At 43.9% G+C, this 16,388-nt stretch overlaps 1 protein-coding gene across 1 annotated transcript in view; it reads left to right on the top strand.

Moving 5' to 3' along the window:
* LOC143774205 (NXPE family member 3-like) overlaps positions 1 to 15,183 on the top strand; it is an 84,931-nt gene extending 69,748 nt beyond the window's left edge. The window contains exons 5-6 of the mRNA XM_077261582.1: positions 14,157 to 14,360; positions 14,581 to 15,183. Coding sequence (XP_077117697.1) covers positions 14,157 to 14,360; positions 14,581 to 15,113 — 737 coding nt within the window. The 3' untranslated portion in view covers positions 15,114 to 15,183. The remainder of the gene's footprint in view (positions 1 to 14,156; positions 14,361 to 14,580) is intronic.
* The last annotated feature ends 1,205 nt before the right edge of the window (positions 15,184 to 16,388 follow it).

The following is a 16,388-nucleotide window of genomic DNA, read 5'->3' as shown; positions in this document are numbered from 1 at the left end:
TTTCAATGGAAGAGGGGGAAAAAATATATCCCAAAAAGGAAATCCTCTGTACCCCAAAAACACACTTAGAACCCTTCACACACAAAGAATTAGACCGCAAAACCTGAAAAACCCTCCTGACTTGCTGGACATGAGAGTCCCAGTCATCCGAAAAAATCAGAATATCATCCAGATACACAATCATAAATTTATCCAAATAATCGCGAAAAATATCATGCATAAAGGACTGGAAAACTGACGGAGCATTAGAAAGACCAAAAGGCATCACTAAATACTCAAAGTGGCCCTCGGGCGTATTAAATGCGGTTTTCCACTCATCCCCCTGCCTGATTCGCACCAAATTATACGCCCCACGAAGGTCAATCTTAGAGAACCACTTGGCCCCCTTTATGCGAGCAAACAAATCAGTCAGCAACGGCAATGGGTATTGATATTTAACAGTGATTTTATTCAAAAGCCGATAATCAATACATGGTCTCAAAGAGCCGTCTTTTTTTGACACAAAGAAAAAACCGGCTCCTAAGGGAGATGACGATGGACGAATATGTCCCTTTTCCAAGGACTCCTTTATATATTCTCGCATAGCAGCATGTTCAGGCACAGACAGATTAAATAAACGACCCTTTGGGTATTTACTACCCGGGATTAAATCTATGGCACAATCGCACTCTCGGTGCGGAGGTAACGAACCAAGCTTGGATTCTTCAAAGACGTCACGATAGTCAGACAGGAACTCAGGAATTTCAGAGGGAATGGATGATGAAATGGAAACCACAGGTACATCCCCATGAGCCCCCTTACATCCCCAGCTCAACACAGACATAGCTCTCCAGTCGAGGACTGGGTTGTGAGATTGCAGCCAAGGCAATCCTAGCACCAAATCATCATGTAGATTATACAGCACCAGAAAGCGAATAATCTCCTGGTGATCCGGATTAATACGCATAGTTACTTGTGTCCAGTATTGTGGTTTATTATTAGCGAATGGGGTGGAGTCAATCCCCTTCAGAGGAATAGGAGTCTCCAAAGGCTCTAAATCATACCCACAGCGTTTGGCAAAGGACCAATCCATAAGACTCAAAGCGGCGCCAGAGTCGACATAGGCGTCCGTGGTAATAGATGACAAAGAGCAAATCAGGGTCACAGATAGAATAAATTTAGACGGTAAGGTGCAAATGGAAACAGATTTACCAAGCTTTTTAGTGCGCTTAGAGCATGCTGATATAACATGAGTAGAATCACCACAATAGAAACACAACCCATTTTTCCGTCTAAAATTCTGCCGCTCGCTTCGGGACAGAATTCTATCACACTGCATACTCTCTGGCGACTTCTCAGTGGACACCGCCAGATGGTGCACTGGTTTGCGCTCCCGCAAACGCCTATCGATCTGAATAGCCATTGTCATGGACTCATTCAGACCCGCAGGCACAGGGAACCCCACCATAACATCCTTAATGGCATCAGAGAGACCCTCTCTGAAAGTCGCCGCCAGGGCGCACTCATTCCACTGAGTAAGCACAGACCATTTACGGAATCTTTGGCAGTAAATTTCCGCTTCATCTTGCCCCTGAGATAGGGACATCAAAGTTTTTTCTGCCTGAAGCTCCAAATGAGGTTCGTCATAAAGCAACCCCAAGGCCAGAAAAAACGCATCCACATTGAGCAACGCAGGATCCCCTGGTGTCAATGAAAAAGCCCAATCTTGAGGGTCGCCCCGGAGCAAGGAAATCACAATCCTGACCTGCTGTGCAGGGTCTCCGGCAGAGCGAGATTTCAGGGACAAAAATAATTTGCAATTATTTCGAAAATTCTGAAACCCGGATCTATTCCCCGAGAAAAATTCCGGCAAAGGAATTCTCGGCTCAGATACAGGTGCATGACAAACAAAATCTTGCAAATTTTGTACCTTCGTGGCGAGATTATTCAAACCTGCAGTTACACTCTGAAGATCCATTACAAACAGGTGGACACAGAGCCATTCAAGGGTTAAGAGGAGGTAAGAAGCAGCTAGACAGCAATTAAGGGCTAGGCAGCAAAACTCTGAGGGGAAAAAAAAAAAAATTTCCCTTCAACACTTCTTTTTCTCCTGCTTCAGCCCAAACAATTAACACTTTGATGGCCGGTCAAACTGTCATGATCTCAATGGCAAGAGAACATAGCATAAGCATATATAGGAACTAGCTCTTGGAAGATGGGAACTGAGCTGACCATGAACTAAACCTAACGCACAACTAGCAGTGGCCGGGTAGCATGCCTACGTTGATTCTAGATGCCCAGCACCAGCCGGAGGACTAAATAAAGCTAGCAGAGGAAAATATTAGTCCTAGCTCACCTCTAGAGAAATACCCCGAAAGGAGACAGAGGCCCCCCACATGTATTGGCGGTGAGTTGAGATGAAATAACAAACGTAGTATGAAAATAGGTCCAGCAAATTTGAGGTCCACTTACTACACAGCAGAAGACAGAAAGGACACTTTCATGGTCAGCTGAAAACCCTATCAAAAAACACCATCCAGAAATTACTTTAAAACTCTGGCATTAACTCATAACACCAGAGTGGCAATTCCTGTTCACAAGAGCTTTCCAGACACAGTAACGAAACTACAGCTGTGAACTGGAACAAAAATGCAAAAACAAACATGGACAAGAGTCCAACTTATCTAGTAGTTGTCTAGGAGCAGGAACAAGCACAGAGAGGCTTCTGATAACATTGTTGACCGGCAAGCAACTAACAGAGCAGCAAGGTTATATAGCGACTCCCACATCTTGATGGGAACAGGTGAACAGAGAAGATGAAGACACCAGTTCAATTCCACCAGTAGCCACCGGGGGAGCCCAGAATCCAAATTCACAACATCTCCCACTGTTTTTTGTATGTTTTTTTTTTTTTTTTCAGGGAGACTTTAGAAACCAAATAATATTAAAAAAAACAAAAAAAAAAATAGCCTTTCTATGGCCCACTGAATGAGAGAGAGAGGTGGCACACCCAGGAGTCAAGACTGGCACACAAGCTGAAAGGGCAATATTACTCTCCCATTTTTTTTTTTATGTATTTTTTGTTTTTTAAGGGAGACTTTAGAAACCCAATAATATTTTTTAAAAAAATAAATAGGCTTTCTATGGCCCACTGAATGAAAGGGAGAGAGGTGGCACACCCAGGAGTCAAGACTGGCACACAAGCTGAAAGGGCAATATTACTCTCCCACTGTTTTTTGTATGTTTTTTTTTTTTTTTCAGGGAGACTTTAGAAACCAAATAATATTAAAAAAACAAAAAAAAAATAGCCTTTCTATGGCCCACTGAATGAGAGAGAGAGGTGGCACACCCAGGAGTCAAGACTGGCACACAAGCTGAAAGGGCAATATTACTCTCCCACTGTTTTTTTATGTATTTTTTGTTTTTTAAGGGAGACTTTAGAAACCCAATAATATTTAAAAAAAAAAAAAAATAGGCTTTCTATGGCCCACTGAATGAAAGGGAGAGAGGTGGCACACCCAGGAGTCAAGACTGGCACACAAGCTGAAAGGGCAATATTACTCTCCCACTGTTTTTTGTATGTTTTTTTTTTTTTTTTCAGGGAGACTTTAGAAACCAAATAATATTAAAAAAACCAAAAAAAAAATAGCCTTTCTATGGCCCACTGAATGAGAGAGAGAGGTGGCACACCCAGGAGTCAAGACTGGCACACAAGCTGAAAGGGCAATATTACTCTCCCATTTTTTTTTTTATGTATTTTTTGTTTTTTAAGGGAGACTTTAGAAACCCAATAATATTAAAAAAATAAATAAATAGGCTTTCTATGGCCCACTGAATGAAAGGGAGAGAGGTGGCACACCCAGGAGTCAAGACTGGCACACAAGCTGAAAGGGCAATATTACTCTCCCACTGTTTTTTGTATGTTTTTTTTTTTTTTTTCAGGGAGACTTTAGAAACCAAATAATATTAAAAAACCCAAAAAAAAATAGCCTTTCTATGGCCCACTGAATGAGAGAGAGAGGTGGCACACCCAGGAGTCAAGACTGGCACACAAGCTGAAAGGGCAATATTACTCTCCCACTGTTTTTTTATGTATTTTTTGTTTTTTAAGGGAGACTTTAGAAACCCAATAATATTTAAAAAAATAAATAAATAGGCTTTCTATGGCCCACTGAATGAAAGTGAGAGAGGTGGCACACCCAGGAGTCAAGACTGGCACACAAGCTGAAAGCGCAATATTACTCTCCCACTGTTTTTTGTATGTTTTTTTTTTTTTCAGGGAGACTTTAGAAACCAAATAATATTAAAAAAACCAAAAAAAAAATAGCCTTTCTATGGCCCACTGAATGAGAGAGAGAGGTGGCACACCCAGGAGTCAAGACTGGCACACAAGCTGAAAGGGCAATATTACTCTCCCACTGTTTTTTTATGTATTTTTTGTTTTTTAAGGGAGACTTTAGAAACCCAATAATATTTAAAAAAAAAAAATAAATAGGCTTTCTATGGCCCACTGAATGAAAGGGAGAGAGGTGGCACACCCAGGAGTCAAGACTGGCACACAAGCTGAAAGGGCAATATTACTCTCCCACTGTTTTTTGTATGGTTTTTTTTTTTTTTTCAGGGAGACTTTAGAAACCAAATAATATTAAAAAAACCAAAAAAAAAATAGCCTTTCTATGGCCCACTGAATGAGAGAGAGAGGTGGCACACCCAGGAGTCAAGACTGGCACACAAGCTGAAAGGGCAATATTACTCTCCCACTGTTTTTTGTATGTTTTTTTTTTTTTTTTCAGGGAGACTTTAGAAACCAAATAATATTAAAAAAACAAAAAAAAAAATAGCCTTTCTATGGCCCACTGAATGAGAGAGAGAGGTGGCACACCCAGGAGTCAAGACTGGCACACAAGCTGAAAGGGCAATATTACTCTCCCACTGTTTTTTTATGTATTTTTTGTTTTTTAAGGGAGACTTTAGAAACCCAATAATATTTAAAAAAAAAAAAATAGGCTTTCCATGGCCCACTGAATGAAAGGGAGAGAGGTGGCACACCCAGGAGTCAAGACTGGCACACAAGCTGAAAGGGCAATATTACTCTCCCACTGTTTTTTGTATGTTTTTTTTTTTTTTTTCAGGGAGACTTTAGAAACCAAATAATATTAAAAAAACCCAAAAAAAAAAATAGCCTTTCTATGGCCCACTGAATGAGAGAGAGAGGTGGCACACCCAGGAGTCAAGACTGGCACACAAGCTGAAAGGGCAATATTACTCTCCCACTGTTTTTTTATGTATTTTTTGTTTTTTAAGGGAGACTTTAGAAACCCAATAATATTTAAAAAAAAAATAAATAGGCTTTCTATGGCCCACTGAATGAAAGGGAGAGAGGTGGCACACCCAGGAGTCAAGACTGGCACACAAGCTGAAAGGGCAATATTACTCTCCCACTGTTTTTTGTATGGTTTTTTTTTTTTTTCAGGGAGACTTTAGAAACCAAATAATATTAAAAAAACCAAAAAAAAAAATAGCCTTTCTATGGCCCACTGAATGAGAGAGAGAGGTGGCACACCCAGGAGTCAAGACTGGCACACAAGCTGAAAGGGCAATATTACTCTCCCACTGTTTTTTTATGTATTTTTTGTTTTTTAAGGGAGTCTTTAGAAACCCAATAATATTTAAAAAAATAAATAAATAGGCTTTCTATGGCCCACTGAATGAAAGGGAGAGAGGTGGCACACCCAGGAGTCAAGACTGGCACACAAGCTGAAAGGGCAATATTACTCTCCCACTGTTTTTGTATGTTTTTTTTTTTTTTCAGGGAGACTTTAGAAACCAAATAATATTAAAAAAACCAAAAAAAAAATAGCCTTTCTATGGCCCACTGAATGAGAGAGAGAGGTGGCACACCCAGGAGTCAAGACTGGCACACAAGCTGAAAGGGCAATATTACTCTCCCACTGTTTTTTTAGGTTTTTTTTTTTTTTCAGGGAGACTTTAGAAACCAAATAATATTAAAAAAAAATAAAAAAAAAATAGGCTTTCTATAGCCCACTGAATGAGAGATAGCACACACAGCAGTGGCACACAAGCCCTGACTGAGGCCAATATTTTTCTCCCACTGATTGATGTAGTGTTTTTGTGTTGAGGTAGAATTTAGAACACAAATCACGGAAAAAATAAATAGGCTTTCTATGGCCCACTCAGTGAGAGATGGCACACACAGGGATGGCACTGTAGCAGAAATGCCAATCTTAATCTCCCACAAAAAAAACAAAAAAAAAACAGGGACTGTCCTACAATTACTATCTCCCTGCAGTAATCTAAGCCAGGTATGGCAGGCAGCAATAGGAGTGGACTGATGCACAAATTAAATAAAAAGTGTGGACAAACAAAAAAGATAGCTGTGCAGAAAGGAAGGAACAAGAGGATATGTGCTTTGAAAAAAGCAGTTGGTTTCCACAGTGGCGTACACACAGCAATACAGCTATCACGGAGCCTTCTATGGCAGCCCAATGAGCTACAGCGCTGAGGGGAAAAAAAAAAAAAATAGCTTCCACAGTCCCTGCACACCGAAGGTGGTGTTGGACAGTGGAAATCGCTGCAGCACAAGCGGTTTGGTGGTTAGTGGACCCTGCCTAACGCTCTCCCTGCTTCTGACAAAGCGGCAGCAACCTGTCCCTAAGCTCAGATCAGCAGCAGTAAGATGGCGGTCGGCGGGAACGCCCCTTTATAGCCCCTGTGACGCCGCAGACAGCAAGCCAATCACTGCAATGCCCTTCTCTAAGATGGTGGGGACCAGGATCTATGTCATCACGCTGCCCACACTCTGCGTTCACCTTCATTGGCTGAGAAATGGCGCTTTTCGCGTAATTGAAACGCGACTTTGGCGCGAAAGTCGCGTACCGCATGGCCGACAAGCACAGGGGTCGGATCGGGTTTCATGAGACGCCGACTTAGCCAAAAGTCGGCGACTTTTGAAAATGATCGACCCGTTTCGCTCAACCCTAGTCAGGACATCTTGCCACCAGATGTTCCCAGCGGTCGAGGAAACGTCAGCGTCTAGTGGTAGTAGGTGGAGGTACATTAGACACGGCGACATTTGCCTCCAAATTGTCCTTTAAGGGGACAATTACTATAGGCTCATCCACCCACTCGGTGGAGCTCTGCGTGGATTCTGAAGCGGAGGGCAATTTTATGTCTTCTGCCTTCGCCCAACGTCACGCAATACCTCTGGTGATGCTAGCTCAGCCAGTGACTAGTGTTGAGCGATACCGTCCGATACTTGAAAGTATCGGTATCGGAAAGTATCGGCCGATACCGGCAAAGTATCGGATCCAATCCGATACCGATACCCGATACCAATACAAGTCAATGGGACTCAAGTATCGGACGGTATTCCTGATGGTTCCCAGGGTCTGAAGGAGAGGAAACTCTCCTTCAGGCCCTGGGAACCATATTAATGTGTAAAAGAAAGAATTAAAATAAAAAATATTGCTATACTCACCTCTCCGAGGGAACCGGCACCTTACCGAGGGAACCAGCAGCGTTCTTTGTTTAAAATTTGCGCGTTTACTTGGTTACTTGAAGTCCCGGCTTGTGATTGGTCGCGGCGGCCATGTTGCCGGGACGCGGACCAATCACAGCAAGCCGTGACGTAATTTCAGGTCCTGCAGGATTTTAAAATTACGTCCCGGCGTTGTGATTGGTTGCGCCGCAGTCACATGGGCGACACAACCAATCACAAGCCGTGACGTCACGGGAGGCTGGACACGCGCGTATTTTAAAATGCGCGCTTGTCCAGCCTCCCGTGACGTCCCGGCTTGTGATTGGTTGCATCGCGGTCAACCAATCACAAGCCGGGAGGCTGGACGCGCGCATTTTAAAATGTGCGCGTGTCCAGCCTCCCGTGACGTCACGGCTTGTGATTGGTCGCGGCGGCCATGTTGCCGGGACGCGGACCAATCACAGCAAGCCGTGACGTAATTTCAGGTCCTGCAGGATTTTAAAACTACGTTCCGGCGTTGTGATTGGTCTGCGTCCCGGCAACATGGCCGCCGCGACCAATCACAAGCCGGGACGTCACGGGAGGCTGGACACGCGCGCATTTTAAAATGTGCGCGTGTCCAGCCTCCCGTGACGTCCCGGCTTGTGATTGGTTACGTCGCCCATGTGACCACGACGCGCCCAATCACAACGCCGGAACGTAATTTTAAAATCCTGCAAGGACCTGAAATTACGTCACGGCTTGCTGTGATTGGTCCGCGTCCCGGCAACATGGCCGCCGCGACCAATCACAAGCCGGGACTTCACGTAACCAAGTAAACGCGCAAATTTTAAACAAACAACGCTGCCGGTTCCCTCGCTGAGGTCCGGGCTGCGTCGGAGAGGTGAGTATAGCAATATTTTTTATTTTAATTCTCTCTTTTACACATTATTACATTAATGTTGTTTCGATACCCGATACCCGATACCACAAAAGTATCGGATCTCGGTATCGGAATTCCGATACAGCAAGTATCGGCCGATACCCGATACTTGCAGTATCGGAATGCTCAACACTACCAGTGACAGTACAAGTGGTGAATGGGTCGACACTGCCCTCACAGGTAACACAGCAGACCATCCCTTTTACTCTGTCCATGTCGCCATCTCATCAGGAGATTATATCTCTGCTCATCATTCCTGAGGGATACCACTCTCCTCATAACGAGTGGTCATCAGGCAGAATTCTGGGATAGGGTGAATCTTGTGGGGGTAGGTGTCAGAGGGAATGCGTTCAGGTTGCTACTACTGAGGTACTCACAGATCAATCCTCTCTCCCCAAGCAATATTGGCCCTATGCAGATGTGTTCTCCAAAAAAGTGGCGGAGACCATTCCGCCCCACCGCCCCTATGACTGTCCTATTGATCTCTTGCCTAGTGCTGAGCATCCCCGGGGTCGAGTCTATCCGTTCTCTCTCCCAGAGACGGAGGCAATGTCTCAGTACATTCAAGAGAATCTGGCAAGAGGGTTCATCAGGAAGTCAGTGTCACCTGCAGGGGCTGGGTTCTTCTTCGTACAGAAGAAGAACGGGGAACTACGTCCATGCATACATTACAGGGGTCTTAACGCCATCACCGTTAAGAATAAGTATCCTCTGCCCCTGATATCGGAGCTCTTTGATAGGCTTCGGGGAGCAAAGGTATTCACAAAATTAGATCTGCGGGGTGCTTACAACCTGATTCGCATCTGTGAGGGGGACGAATGGAAGACGGCTTTTAACACCAGGGATGGGCACTATGAATATCTGGTAATGCCCTTTGGGCTCTGTAATGCCCCAGCCATTTTCCAAGACTTTGTTAATGATATCTTCCGGGATATGCTCTCCACTTCGGTCATTGTCTATCTGGATGATATTCTCATCTACTCTCCAGATATTGACTCCCACCGGAGAGATGTTGGCAGAGTCTTCGACCTCTTACGGGAAAATTCCCTCTATGCAACGTTGGAGAAGTGTATGTTTGAGCAGGAGTCTTTACTTTTTCTGGGCTATATCATCTCCGCCCAGGGATTGGCTATGGATCCTGCCAAACTACAGGCTGTGATGGACTGGCAGGAACCCCATTCTCTTAAAGTGGTGCAGCGCTTTATGGGGTTCATTAATTGCTATCGCCAGTTCATTCCCTACTTCTCCACTTTGGTAGCTCCCTTGGTAGCCCTCACCAAGAAGGGAGCAAATCCCAAATTGTGGTCTGAAGAGGTCTCCAAGGCCTTCTCTTCTATTAAGTCACATTTTGCTAGAGCTCCCATGCTACATCGCCCCGATGTAGATAAGCCATTTATCATGGAGGTGGATGCCTTATCCATTGGTGCTGGAACAGTCCTTTTCCAAAAGGATGCTCAAGGTCGGAAGCATCCTTGCTTCTTCTTCTCCAAGACCTTCACACCAGCGGAGAGGAATTATTCCATCGGGGACAGGGAGTTGCTAGCCATGAAGTTGGCTTTCTCTGAGTGGAGACATTTCTTGGAGGGGGCTCGCTGTCCCTTTCAAGTATTCACAGACCACAAGAATTTGGTTTATTTACAGACCGCCCAGCGGCTAAATTCTCGCCAGGCCAGATGGTCCTTGTTCTTCTCTCGGTTTCATTTCACCCTCCATTTTCTTTCTGGGTAGAAGAACATTCGTGCCAATGCACTCTCTCGCTCCATGGTATCATCTGAGGAGGAGGAAGAGGAGCCTCGGATTATTGTCCCTTCCGAGAGCCTTAGAACTGTGGCCCTGATTTCGCTAGAGTTTGTGCCTCCGGGCAAGACTTTTGTACCATCCAATATGCGTCCGGAGGTTATCTCTTGGGCTCACTCGTCTAGGGTGGGTGGACATTTCGGGACCAAAAGGACATCTGAGTTACTGGCGAGGACATATTGGTGGCCTCATATGGTCTGTGACATCACAGATTATGTTCAGGCATGTGTCTCCTGTGCCAAGAACAAGTCTCCACATCAATGGCCAGCTGGGTTGCTTTACCCTCTGCCGGTGGCAGATAGGCCCTGGGAGATGGTCAGGATGGATTTTGTGGTGGGCTTACCCAAGTCTCGTAGCTGCACCATTATTTGGGTGATCACCAACCATTTTTTCAAAATGGTGCACTTGGTGCCTCTTCCACGGCTACCTTCTGCACGGGCTCTGGCGGCGTTGTTTATCAAACACATACTTCGTCTACAGGGTATGCTGGACAAAATTGTCAGTGACCGGGGTCCCCAGTTTGCGTCTCGATTCTGGAGAGAGCTTTGTCATCTACTCAGCATTGAGTTGAATCTCTCTTCAGCATGTCATCAAATGGGTTGGTAGAGAGGGCCAACCAGACCCTGGTCACATTTCTGCAAAATTTTGTCCCTGCCAGGCAGGATGAATGGGCATCCTTGCTACCGTGGGCGGAGTTTGCCCTTAACAACGCTGTAGCCGACTCCACTGGTCAAACTCCTTTCCTCCTTAATTATGGCCAGCATCCGTGGGTTCCTGTGCCTATGCCCGTGTCTTCTGCTGACTCCAGGGTGGCAGACTGGGCAGTGGAGGCACGAGACATTTGGGAACGCACTCAGGATGCCATCCGGGCCTCCAAGGAGAGAATGAGGTCCTCCGCCGATGCACATCGGTGCCCTGCTCCGACCTTTGCTCCTGGCGACTTAGTGTGGCTCTCCGCCCCGTAACATCAGGCTGCGTGTCGAGTCCACTAAGTTTGCACCTCGCTACTTGGGTCCCTTCAAGGTCCTCGAACAGGTTAACCCTGTGGTCTACCGTCTGGCCCTTCCTCCACGCCTAGGTATCACCGACAACTTTCATGTGTTCCTCCTTAAGCCCGTATACATGTCCCGGTTTTCTGATTAATCTGCCAGGACATTGGGTTCGTCTACGGATGATTACGAGGTGAACGCTATTTTGTGGTGCAAGGTGGTACGTGGCAAAAAATTGTATTTGGTGGACTGGAAGGGTTATGGTCCTGAGGACAGGTCCTGGGAGCCTGCTTAGCACATTCAGGCTCTGCAGCTCATCGCTGCCTTTGAGCGTAGCGAGGCCCGGGGGGGCCCTGGGAGGGGGGTAATGTTGGGGGTCGAGTTCCCGCCTCTGCACAGGGGGAATCTCGGGCCATCTCCACTGCGGTCTCCCATTCATCTCCTGCCGCAGTGGAGCCTGCTCAGCGGAGACATCAGTCCCAGCGTCTCGCTCAATCTGACTCTGTACAAAGGGTTACTGCTGCTTTTCCAGCTTTTGCCATTGAAGTCAGTGCTGGGCAGCGGCGGGCAGACGCTTCTGGGACTAAGTCCTGCTTTTCTCGTTCTGAGCATGCCCAGAGTAAGATCTCTCAGTGGAGATCGAGGGTCACATGTTCAGATACTGCAGCTAAATCCATTGGTCCTCCAGGAAGGTCCTGAAGGTGCTCAGGCTCTGTAGCAGCCTCTCATTGGTCCTTCTAGGAAGGTCCTGTACTTGCTGCAGCTATTTAAGGCTCTCATGACCACACGGCCATGTGCTAGTATTGAATCTGTTACGTGCATGCACCAGTGTGGTCATTTATGTGTGTTCAGGGACTCGGCTGAAATAAGCCCCTAGAATGCTGGCAACTCCGGCGAGGAGATTGTGTGCATGGATTTAGGGCCCCGGCTGAAATAAGCCCCTAGAATACCAACTCCTCCGGTGAGGAGATTGTATGTTTGCATGACCACTGACTGCTCTCTGATGGGCAGTTAACCTGTGCTCCTGTGAAGTCTAACAGGGCACAGAGCTTTCCTTTCTTGGCTACTCTGTGAGGTAACAGAGCTAGTCTATACCGCCAAATAGTGCCACCATTTACTAGCAGCAAGTTCCCCTGCACGGTGGACCCCAGGCTGCGAACGCATCATTAATAATAAACATCTATATTTACTCGGTGCGTTACGCTAGCCATAACAATAATGAACCTTGTCACATGACTTTGGATGAAAGTAAAACCAAAATCTCAATTTTTTAAACACGCTATTTTGGAGTGAGTTACCCCTCATCAGTTCAAAGAATGTGATGTGATTTGACCGTATGAGAGGCTGGAATATAAGGGGGAATGATTTTCCTTGTGGAAAGTGACATACCTGGCATGTCAGTGTAAGGAGGCTTATAAGCCATGCAATGCTCCTCTGGGAAGTTAAATATGTAAATTGCCGAACCACATCTGATACTTTGCACTGATGAAGGGCAACACCCCAAAACACTACCTGCAAACTGAGATTGTGATTTGGCTTTTATCCTAAAGGTACCTTCACACTCAGCAACTTTACAATGAGAACGACAACGATCCGTGACGTTGCAGCATCCTGGTTAGCGATCTCATTGTGTTTGATACGCAGCAGCGATCTGGATCCCGCTGTGATATCGCTGGTCGGAGCTAGAAGTCCAGAACTTTATTTGGTTGTCAGGTCGGCGTGTATTGTCGTGTTTGACATCAAAAGCAACAATGCCAGCAATGTTTTACATGGAGCTAACGACCTGTGAGAACGATAAGTGAGTCACCATTACGTCACTGGATCGCTCCTGCATCGTTCTGGAGCTGCTGTGTTTGACGTCTCTACAGCGACCTAAACAGCGACGCTGCAGCGAACGGCTCGTTGTCTATATCGCTGCAGCATCGCTGAGTGTGACGGTACCTTAAGTCTTGTGGCAAAGTTCATTACAGAGTCGATATTGACTTTTAGGATTGTTATTTCATGTCCTCTTCTTCTATTATCACACAATTTACATATTTAATTTTCTAGGGGAACAGTATATTGGCATATAAGCCTTTTTACTTTTATTCCTTAAATGACATCATATATTACATTTTAAACTCATAAGCGGAAATATAAGCAAAAAAATAAGTCAGCTCACCTAGTTAGGCAGCTATCTCCCAAGCCCAGATCTTGCACAGAAAAAAAAAGGCTGAGCAGCCAGTGTGTTAGCAGAGAAGAACAATTCAGATCCAGCAAAATCCAGGAAGGACTTTGTCTTTGGTAATAAAATATAGTTTTCAATGAGCCTTTTTCAAATGTCAGTGACATTACAAAAAATTATTCACCAATAATATTATTGCACATAGCAGCGTCATACACACAGTGCAGAGTTTATGACCAACGCGTTTCGACTTACGTCACTGTTATTTTAAAATGGCTCATTAAAAGCTATATTTTACTACCAAAGACAAAGTTATTCATGGATTTCGCTGGATCTGAATTGTTCTTCTCATTTTAAAGTCATAGTTACACCTTACTTGTGATGTGACAATTTTTTATTGATCAATTAAATGGCTGGAATTGGAGATACTATTCATCCTTGATATTGCCCCAGTGTGGTAGCTGACAATGACAAGTTCCGACCCGTCCTATGAATTACTGTTGTTCCCCTGTGATCTCCGCACTGAAAAAAACATGTATGCTTAGTGACAAGTAATAAAATGGTGCAAAAAAACATAAGCATGATACTATAAAAATTAGTAGAGAACAAAGGGCGTCAAGTAATGAGAAACATTTCAAAGACTATTTTTGTATATGCAAAGGCTTCCTTGGTGATTGTCTACTGTTCCTCACATTTAAATTAATTATCTTTCAAATATTAAGCAATTTATTGAAAAATCTAACAACAAAAAAATAAGAAATGAACTTATGAATGATACTGCAAATTAACTCTCTTTTTTTTAATAAGCTAACAATACTTGTACATCTCTACTGAAAAATCCAAATCCATCAGGATTTTATTATAAAGATATATGGACTTCTCATGTTTGCTCCAATCAAGATTTCAATACCTCCATCAAAGTATCTAAATGCCTTGCTGGAAAGATGGTCTACATGTTTGGAGACTCCACACTCCGCCAATGGTGGGAATACCTAGTGACGTTTGTTCCAAGTAGGTCGTCCATATGACTCACATGAGTAGTCAGATATGCCAAAAGCACTTCAGAATATTAATATAATTTTACTGGAATAGTAATAAATATCTAAAACATTAAACGTAATTATAAAAGGGTTATATGGGTTGTATACTATAATTTACGAAGATCTTCAAGACTTTGCTTTTTAAATTGTTGTAAGGCTCAGTTAATTAATTTTATTTTCTAAATTTTCAGCTCTCAAGCAAATAGATCTTCACGTTATTTATAACCCTGGCCCATTGTTGGCCACAGACTCGGATAATAACTACATAGTCGAGTGGAGAGCACATCAGAAGCCTCTGGTCATGACACGTACCGGAATTAAAGAGCTACAGTACATTGCTACAGAGCTTCATAGACTCGGGACACGGAAAAATATGGTCATTGTGTTGACTTATTTTGCTCACTTTCTCACTTTTCCCATTTCATTTTATGTCCGACGATTATGGCACATTCGAGAAGCTATTAGACAACTCTTGGAACGTAGCCCTGATACAAAGATTCTCATTAAATCGGCTAACACCGGATATAGGTTTGACCATGCAAGTGATTGGTTGTCCTATCAGTTGGATACAGTGATGAGAGCTATGTTTTCTGAGCTTCCAGTAACTATATTGGACGTCTGGCAAATGACCTCATGCCACCGAGAACCAGAGAATATTCATCCGATAAGGATCATTATAAAAAATGAGGTGGACTTGATGCTTTCATTTATTTGTCCTCAATAATGTGGAGTCAAAACACACTCTGTACTTAAATGTGAATATGCTACATTCTATTAAAAAACTATGACTAGTGTGCTCATATCACATCTTTCAGTCCTCTCCAGCAGAATGGAATGCTTCCATTAACCCCTTCATGACCCAGCCTATTTTGGCCTTAATGACCTTGCCGTTTTTTGCAATTCTGACCAGTGTCCCTTTATGAGGTAATAACTCAGGAACGCTTCAACGGAGCCTAGCGATTCTGAGATTGTTTTTTCGTGACATATTGGGCTTCATGTTAGTGGTAAATTTAGGTCGATAATTTCTGAGTTTATTTGTGAAAAAAACGGAAATTTGGCAAAAATTTAGAAAATTTTGCAATTTTCACATTTTGAATTTTTATTCTGTTAAACCAGAGAGTTATGTGACACAAAATAGTTAATAAATAACATTTCCCACATGTCTACTTTACATCAGCACAATTTTGGAAACAATTATTTTTTTTGCTAAGAAGTTATAAGGGTTAAAATTTGACCAGTGATTTCTCATTTTTACAACAAAATTTACAAAACCATTTTTTTTCGGGACCACCTCACATTTGAAGTCAGTTTGAGGGTTCTATATGGCTGAAAATACCCAAAAGTGACACCATTCTAAAAACTGCACCCCTCAAGCTGCTCAAAACCACATTCAAGAAGTTTATTAACCCTTCGGGTGTTTTACAGCAGCAGAAGCAACATGGAAGGAAAAAATGAACATTTAACTTTTTAGTCACAAAAATGATCTTTTAGCGACATTTTTTTTATTTTCCCAAGGGTAAAAGGAGAAACTGGACCACGAACGTTGTTGTCCAATTTGTCCTGAGTACGCTGATACCTCATATGTGGGGGTAAACCACTGTTTGGGCACACGGCAGGGCTCGGAAGGGAAGGAGCGCCATTTGACTTTTTCAATGAAAAATTGGCTCCAATCTTTAGCGGACACCATGTCGCGTTTGGAGAGCCCCCGTGTGCCTAAACATTGGAGCTCCCCCACAAGTGACCCCATTTTGGAAACTAGACCCCCCAAGGAACTTATCTAGAAGCATAGTGAGTACTTTAAACCCCCAGGTGCTTCACAAATTGATCCGTAAATATGAAACAGTACTTTTTTTTCACAAAAAAATTATTTTAGCCTCAATTTTTTCATTTTCACATGGGCAACAGGATAAAATGGATCCTAAAATTTGTTGGACAATTTCTCCTGAGTACACCGATACCTCACATGTGGGGGTAAACCACTGTTTGGGCACATGGTAAG

Source organism: Ranitomeya variabilis, chromosome 5 (assembly GCF_051348905.1).
Source record: "Ranitomeya variabilis isolate aRanVar5 chromosome 5, aRanVar5.hap1, whole genome shotgun sequence".
In the NCBI taxonomy this organism is placed as follows: Eukaryota; Metazoa; Chordata; class Amphibia; order Anura; family Dendrobatidae; genus Ranitomeya; species Ranitomeya variabilis.
This window is presented reverse-complemented; position numbering and strand designations above follow the sequence as displayed.